The sequence below is a fragment of the Arvicola amphibius genome, chromosome 10 (genome assembly GCF_903992535.2).
Source record: "Arvicola amphibius chromosome 10, mArvAmp1.2, whole genome shotgun sequence".
Classification (NCBI taxonomy): domain Eukaryota; kingdom Metazoa; phylum Chordata; class Mammalia; order Rodentia; family Cricetidae; genus Arvicola; species Arvicola amphibius.
This window is the reverse complement of record NC_052056.1, coordinates 56,308,428-56,317,027: the sequence shown is the minus strand read 5'-3', so window position 1 is coordinate 56,317,027 and position 8,600 is coordinate 56,308,428. Positions and strand designations below refer to the sequence as shown.

Here is an 8,600-nt window from a genome sequence, read left to right as displayed (position 1 = left end):
CCTGAAGCGTCTCCCCACTGCTTGCTACCCAGCATTCTGTTCTGTCTACTCCGCCTACCTAATTTTCTGTTCTCTTAAAGGGCCAAGGCAGTTTTCTTTATTAATTAACCAATGAAAGTAACATAGACAGATAACTCTCCTCCATCATACACATATAGTCAGGTAATTAAATTTTACCCTGTAGATGATCTGTCCTCATAAATCAGATTTCTCTTTGCTTGGTGATCCTTTCTGGATAGTTATCTTTTCTTCTTTAGGCATCTAGATGTTTTCTTGACTTTTTGAAGATGAGTAATTTCCTACAAAGACAAGAATAGAACCCTACCCCAAACCTAATGAGGTTTCCTTACCACCTTTATGATTGTCACCTCTGTGGATGAGCTGTCATTTCTTTTTCTCAAGAGGTTTCATCTTTTCAAACCGAATCTTTATTAATTTTGATTTTGATGGTATCCATAGATTTTTCTTCTCCTGTGGAAACAAGAGAGAAACCCCTTCCCCAACATAGCACATCTTCTGGTTTCCATTGTGAGGTCAACACATCCTTAAAATACACCAGCTGATTTAATTCAGAAGTTGTTTTTCTATTATCCAGTGTCTCTCTGCTGCTGTAGTTTCTTTCTCATTAGCATTAAAAAATTCAAGGTTAATAAAGCATTATGCAATCTATTTCTGCGGGTATTTTCCATCCCTCTCTATTTGTTTAACAAATCATTTATAGTTCAATTTGATCTTTCTATAACTGTCTGACCTGTAGGATTGTGTGGTACTTGTAATATGCTTTATATTATATTAAGGCGGGTCTGGGCAGCCGGGAAACGAACAAGCAGTCTCCGTCTGCAATGAGTGATGCATTTCTTGGTGCAGTGAGGTAGTAGATTGCTCTCAAAACATATTTTTTTCCCGACATCTTAGGGAGACTGCAGTGGTCGTCGCCACTCTCCGAGCTTCATCATGCAGCCCAAGGATGACAAGAAGAAGAAAGATGCTGGAAAGTCGGCCAAAAAAGACAAAGACCCAGTAAATAAGTCCGGTGGCAAGGTCAAAAAGAAAAAGTGGTCCAAAGGCAAAGTTCGGGACAAGCTCAACAACCTAGTCCTGTTTGACAAGGCTACATACGACAAACTCTGTAAAGAAGTTCCCAACTATAAACTTATTACTCCAGCCGTGGTCTCTGAGAGACTGAAGACTCGCGGTTCCTTGGCCAGGCCAGCCCTTCAGGAGCTCCCTAGTAAAGGGCTTATCAGGCTGGTTTCGAAGCACAAAGCCGGAGTAATTTATACCAGAAACACAAAGGGTGGAGATGCCCTAGCTGCTGGTGAAATGCATGAATAGGTTCAATCAGCTGTACATTTGGAAAAATAAAACTTTATTAAATAAAAAAAAACCATATGTTGTGTGTGTGTGTGTGTGTATACCCCTTGCACATTATCACAACAGAGTTGGAGCATGAGCATAGCTCAGTGATTATAATGATTTAAAGAGGTTTACTTTTTAACACTACAAAAAATAAGTTTATCTATTATTGGTTATTTTGTTTTCTGATTCACATATGAATAAACATGGTATTTTTCATGTTGGATCAGAGTAGCTAAAGTTGTCCATGGGTGAAGTAATAGTATCATAAATTAAGCACCAATTTTCTGCTTGGATGACTTGACTTTGTAAAGATAGCAGTACATTGGGTACTCAGTGGCAATTTCAAATGTTTGGATGTGAAGGTTAGGCAGTTGGTACTGACTCTACCTGGCCCAAGTGACTGGTGTGGGAGGTCTACAGAGAAACCTTGTCTCAAAAAACCAAAAAACCTCCAAATCCAACCAACCAAGCAAACAAACAAAAAAGATGGTTACTTAGATAGAGTTCTTAGAAAGGGGAGAACTGTGGTTTCAGCCCTTCAGCAGCCTAAGTCAGAAATTATGGGCATCTCTTTTCCAGCTATGAATATGTAATACAAATGGTTAGACTATTCACAAGGGGTGCCTGGGTGTAATTCATAAAGAATTTATTTCTTATAATTTTTTTTCTGAATGAGGCCTCATAGATGAATGATGAAGATAATACTACCAATTTAAAGAGACTACTATCCTTAAAAAATCAACTTTTTTGAATTAAAAAATTTGGGTTGTAATTTCATATATAAATACTTAATGATTTTGTCAAATGCTTTTTCAGTATTTAATGAAATGACCACATGGTTTTTCTTTCAGTTTATTTATATGATAGATTACATTGATAGATTTTCATATGTTGAACCAGCCATGAATCTCTGGGATGAAGCCTACTTGATTATGATGGATGATTTTTTTTTTGATGTGTTCTTAGATTCAGTTTGCCAGTATTTTATTGAGAATTTTTGCACCCATGTTCATTAGTGAGATTGGCCTGTAATTTTCTTTCTTGGTTGAGTCTTTGTGCAGTTTTGGTATCAGGATAACTGTAGCCTCATAAACAGAGTTTGGCAACGACCCTTCTGTTTCTATTATGTGGAACACTTTGAGGATTGTAGGTATTAGCTCTTCTTGAAAGTTTTGGTAGAATTCTGTACTAAAACCATCTGGCCCTGGGCTTTTTTTGGTTGGGAGGTTTTTGATGACAGCTTCTATCTCCTCATGGCTTATAGGTCTATTTAGATTGCTCACCTGGCCTTGATTTAATTTTGGTATATGGTATCTATCTAAAAAATTGTCCATTTCTTTTACATTTTCCAATTTTGTGGAGTACAGGTTTTTGTAGTAGGACCTAATGATTCTTTGAATTTCCTCAGTGTTCATTGTTATGTCCGCCTTTTCATTGCTGATTTTGTTAGTTTGGATGTTCTCTCTCTTCCTTTTGCAACCCCACATCAGACAAAGGACTGATCTCCAAAATATATAAAGAACTCAAGAAATTAGACATTAAAATTCTAAATAACCCAATTAAAAATGGTGTACTGAACTAAACAGAGAATTCTCAACAGAAGAATTTCAAATGTCCAAAAGATACTTAAGGAAATGTTCACCATCCTTAGCTATCAGGGAAATGCAAATCAAAACAACTCTGAGATACCATCTTACACCTGTCAGAATGGCTAAGATCAAAAACACTAATGATAGCTTATGCTGGAGAGGATGTGGAGTAAGGGGAACACTCATCCATTGCTGGTGGGAATGCAAACTCATGAAACCATTTTGGAAATCAGTGTGGCAGTTTCTCAGAAAACTGGGAGTCAACTTACCTCAGAATCCAGCAATACCACTCTTGGAAATATACCCAAAAGATGCTCAATCATACTACAAAAGCATTTATTCAACTACGTTCATAGCAGCATTATTTGTAATAGCCAGAACCTGGAAACAACTTAGATGTCCTTCAACTGAAGAATGGATAAAGAAAGTGTGACTCATCTACACATTAGAGTACTACTCAACTGTAAAAAAACAATGGCATCTTGAATTTTGCATGCAAATGAATGGAATTAGAGAACACTATCTTGAGTGAGGTAACCCAGACCCCCCCCAAAACCAAATATGGTATGTACTCACTCATAAGTAAATACTAGTCATGAACAAAGGACATTGAGCCTATAGTTCATGATCCTAGAGAAGCTAAGTAACAAGGTAAACCCAAAGAAAAATGTATATAAACCTACCTAGAAATTGGAAACAGACAAGATCATCAGACAAAATTTGGGAGCATTGGGGCAGGGGGTAGAAGGAAGGGGAGAAGGGGAGGGTTGAGGAGAACTTGAGGGAATGGGATAGTCAAGATGGAAGAAGGACAGATATGAGAGTAAGAAAAGAGATATCTTGATTGAGGGAGCCATTATAGGGTTAGCAAGAAACCTGGTTCTCAAAAAATGTCCAGGAATCCACAAGAATGACCCCAGCTAAGACCCTAAGCAATAGAGGAGAGGGTGTCTCAACTGGCTTTGCCCTGTAGTCAGACTGATGATTATCTTAAATATCACCATAGAACCTTCGTCCAACAACAGATGGAAACAGAGGCAAAAACCCACATTGGAGCACTGGACTGAGCTCCCAAGATCCAGTTGAAGAGTGGAAGGAGTGAGAGTATGAGCAAGGAAGTCAAGACCATGAGGGGTTTATCCACTGAGACAGTATGCCTGAGCTAATGGAAGCTCACCAACTCCAACTGGACTGGGAATGAACAAGCATGGGAACAAACTAGTACCTCTGAATGTGGTTGACAACTGGGGCAGACTAAGGGGCCACTGATAGTGACACTGGGATGTGTCTCTACTGCATGTACTGGCTTCTTGGGATCCTATTCTCTTTGGATGTATACCTTGTTCAACCTAGATATAGGAGGGAGGGCCTTGGACTTCCCACAGGGCAGGGTGCATTGCCCTCTCTTAGGATTGGAGGGGGTGGGGTAGGAGGGTGTGTGCAGGGAGTCGGAGGGAACTGGGAGAAGGGCAGGGAGTGGGAATTTGGATTGGTATTTTTTAAAAGTAATAAAATAAAAAATAAATACTTAATGATGCAATACATAATAAGTACATAAGTGATATAGTTACATCATTTCATGCTTTGATCTATCCTCCAACTCCTTCCATGTCTCTGCTCTCAAATCTGTGACCTTGTTATCTACAATTATTATTCAGAAATGGTAGTATATTTTTATTGTTTACTAGTGTGTGAATATCTGTCTGTTAGTCATTCATCTATTGGTGTCCATTTGGGTTTCTTTTCCTCTCAGTTTTGGCTTTGATGAATAAAGTTGCTACTACATGCATCTTCTCATTTCATTTTGCTACTACCCAGGTGTAGAGCTTATATCCATGGATATTTAATCTTTCAGAAACTGCTGAGCTGTTTTACAAACCCCTTTTACCACTTGTCTTTTTAGGACTTACTTCATCCTCCCGAAAGGTTAGCATTGCCAGTCTTTTTCAGTCTTAGCCCATCTAATGGGATTTGCAGTGATTTGCAGTATCACTGTATTGTTTTATTGCTCCCAAATGGCTAAGTAGTTGATTATCATTTGTGTTTATTGATCAATTGCTGGGACCACTTGGAGTCCTGGCCTCCAGCTGCTCTTCCCTGCTAGCAATCTTTACTTTCCTTCTGATTTGAGTTACTGAAAGCTGTGTCACAGTTGTTTACCTGCTCTGCTTCACGAGCACGTGTTGCCTTGACCTTGAGGATCAGAGGATAAGGTTTTCACCTGTTGGACCTCTTGACTGTTGGGTATATAAGCCTCCACGGTGCTATTGAAGAAAGGGCTTCTTAACAGTGACTAAAGGTCTGTGTATGTCTCTCTGTCTCTCTGTCTGTGTGTCTGTGTGTTTCAATCTCCAGCCCCTTGTCTGAAGCTCGCGAACTGTATGGTAGCACATTTGTCATTATTTCAACCAGGCTTACCCATAGCTGTTTGCTTGCATATAGAAACTCGGTTTGCAACTATGGAAATGAAAAAGGGAAAAGCAGGAGATGTCGAAAGTGAACATGAATTTCCCGCTGGTGTCTAACTGGCTTTGAACTTCCTCTAAGCTGGAGCTCAGATTAAGACCTACCACTGTGCTTGGGCCTGGACAAACTCAACTCACACAACTGGTCTTGCTTTTATCTCAGTGTGGTGCTCAAAATTATTTTATGGATTCTCACTGAGACTCTCATGGGGTCTTGGTGCTGAGGTGTTTGGTTGAACATATTAATGTATTTGCTGTGGAAGTGAAGATTTAGTCTTTTATTTTTTAATGAAAGCAAAAATATTGGATTTATTCACAGTGTCATAGCTAATGTCATTTCATTATATCAAAAAAAAAAAAGCCCAAAACAGACTAAACACAACTGGGACTTTCTTCTTCAAACCTCATCTCTGGAATTTAAAATGATTTTTTGTGGAAAACACCCAGAGGTTTTCTTTTTCTTTTTGAGACTTTACAAACATAGCCCAGCCTCAAACTTGCCATCTTCTGACTTCTGCTTCTGGAGCTAAGGGATGACAGACTCGGATCACCACACCCAGCTGAAAGTGAAGAGCTGTAGTCTTGGTCAGTGGTATATTTAAATGTTGATTTTTCCAGTTCACGCCTGATGTTTCTCTTTGACAGCATTGCGGAATCAGCTGAATTTACATTCCTAGACCCTCCTGCTGTATAGATGTTAGGAGGACAGTGTCAACTTGGATTTGGGAATAGTTGACCTGGTAGTACAAGTGGGAACAGGGAGGACGGTTGCAGGACACACAGCTGCTGCAGGATGCAAGAGATGCACTAGCTCTTAACCTGCTTTCAGCTGTGACTCAAAAAGCTGGCTCAGGTCTCCAGGTTTGGTACAGGTTTCCAGAATATAGGCTTGGTCTCACTGGTGGCCTTTTTTTTTCTGCTGTTAGACCCTGGAATTAGAGGTGATTAGTAGAGGGGCAGCAGGGGATTCTACATGAGTTTCATAGAGCTCTATGTAAATCCCTGAGACACAAGACATTCTCAGAGAGAGCCTTAAATCAACGGTTTTTCAAATGTCACTTTAATCTTGAATTTGAGGTGAGAGGGCACATCAAAACATCACAGCAGACTCTAGCAACACTTCCACATGTCTCAGTGATATAAAAGCTATGTGTACCCAAGGACAGGTAGCTTTCTTTCTTTTGGTGTCTTCTTGAAGAAAAGCTACTGTAACAAGCAATTTTCTATCTATACAGTGCTAGTTCTAGGCCTGAGGGAATTGGAAGTTGTGCATTCTTACTGTTGGAATCTGGATCTTAAATGTCTCCTGAAGGCTTAAGTGTTTGGAAAAAGGCTTGGTCAATGAATTGTGGCCTTTGGGGAGGTGCTTCAACCTTTAGGACAGCAGTTTCACAGGGGACACATATCAGATATCCTGCACATCAGATATTTATGTTACAATTCACAACAGTAGCAAAATGACAGTTATGAACTAGTAGTGAAAATTATTTTATGGTTGGGCTCACCATAGCATGAGAACCTGGCAGCAACAGGAAGGCTGAGAACCGCTGCTTTGGGAGGTAGCGCCTAGTTGGAGAAGGTGGGTTTCTGTGATGTGTCTTTGAGGAGTGTATGAGGGGCTCTTTCTTTCCTAGTCTATCCCCACCACATCTTCTGATCATTGAGTTGAGCAACTTTGCTTCACTGCAGCTTCTGGCTTTGATGTTCATTGTAGTGATGAGGGAAGCAGGTCTGCTTTTTGTCCCGCCTGGTTACCGCACGGCTAGCTTAACCCCCGGAAATAATAACACAGAAACTGTATTCATTTAAACACTGCCTGGCCCATTAGTTCTAACCTCTTATTGGCTAGCTCTTACATATTGATTCAACCCATTTCTAATAATCTGTATCGCCACTTGACTGTGGCTTACCGGGAAGAGTCTAACCTGCGTTCGTCTAGGAGAGGAGAGCCATGGCATCTGCCACACTGCCTTCTACCCAGCATCCTGTTCTGTCTACTCCACCTACCTAACTTTCTGCCCTATCAAAAAGCCAAGGCAGTTTCTTTATTTAACCGATGAAATCAACACAAAACAGAAGACCCTCTTGCCAAGAGCCCAATGTCAAACACACCAAACGAACTCGGACTCATGTGTGAGCCCAGATTCGTCTATCTTCTTTCAGTTTAATTTTCTCACCTGCTTTGTCACAGCAAGGGAAGGCTGACCAACACTTTTATGATAATTAGACAAACCTTCCGGGTTAGAAAACTAGACAGTGGTGTTCACAACCTGAATATGGGATAGAGGAGGGAAGGGACCTTAGACACATTGGGGCCAGCTTCCTGGAATTACTTTCATCCCTATAAGTCAGGCAGTTGTCTGGCTTCCTAATGACAAAACAATATTAACCAAGACTGTTTTTCCTTGATGTCATTGATGTTCACAGGGGCTGGCAAGGATCAATGAGCTGCCTGTGCCACTCTGGGGTGGAGTGCTCCAGCACCTGTTGTTCCCAAACCCAGAAAGTTTAATTCAAATTTGTGGACAAGAATTCATTTGGGTGGAACATAAAGTCCTGATGCAATTTCTCTTGCTGTCAAATTTCTTTGGCCAGAAAGTCAGAGTGAGTTTTGCATGTTTGTATGACTTTTATAATGGATTCCACCTGTCAAGCCCCTGTGTTTCCATCTGTATGATATTACCCCCTATAACTTACATAGACTGAACAATAATTTAAGTGTTGTAAAATGCTTGGTATAAAATAGACACATAAATTGTACACCCTTTCTTGGATCAAATAACATTTTATAATTTGAAATTATTCTCCTTGGTGACTGCATTTTTCTAAAGTGAGATCATCAAGATGAGACCTAAAGAAGGAAAGTATACACACACACGGGGGGGGGGGGGGGGGGGGAGGACAACAATCTGAGGTGATTCTCTTTCACATAAGCAGCCTGCATCCTATTTGCACTCTGGCAACAGCACACACAAGCATACAAATCTTCTTTGATGTTGCCCTAAGAAGAATAGTCTCCAACAACGTTTGCACCCATGGCAAACAGTCTCAAAAGAAAAGTCCTTTGAAATGTGCTACTGAAAATTGTTGTGTTTTGTGAAAAACAAATTTTTAATGAGTACATTTTACTTCTTCCATTTCCTCACAATTTTGTGTTGGTCTGTCTTATCGCCTCCTCTGTCACTTT

General features: G+C 40.1%; 1 protein-coding gene across 1 annotated transcript; it reads left to right on the top strand.

The window, feature by feature from the left end:
* Positions 1–954: 954 nt before the first annotated feature.
* Positions 955–1,335, top strand: LOC119824257 (40S ribosomal protein S25-like). The gene has a single exon (XM_038344407.1). The coding sequence runs from the start codon at positions 955–957 to the stop codon at positions 1,333–1,335; it is 381 nt and encodes a 126-aa protein (XP_038200335.1).
* Positions 1,336–8,600: the final 7,265 nt, after the last annotated feature.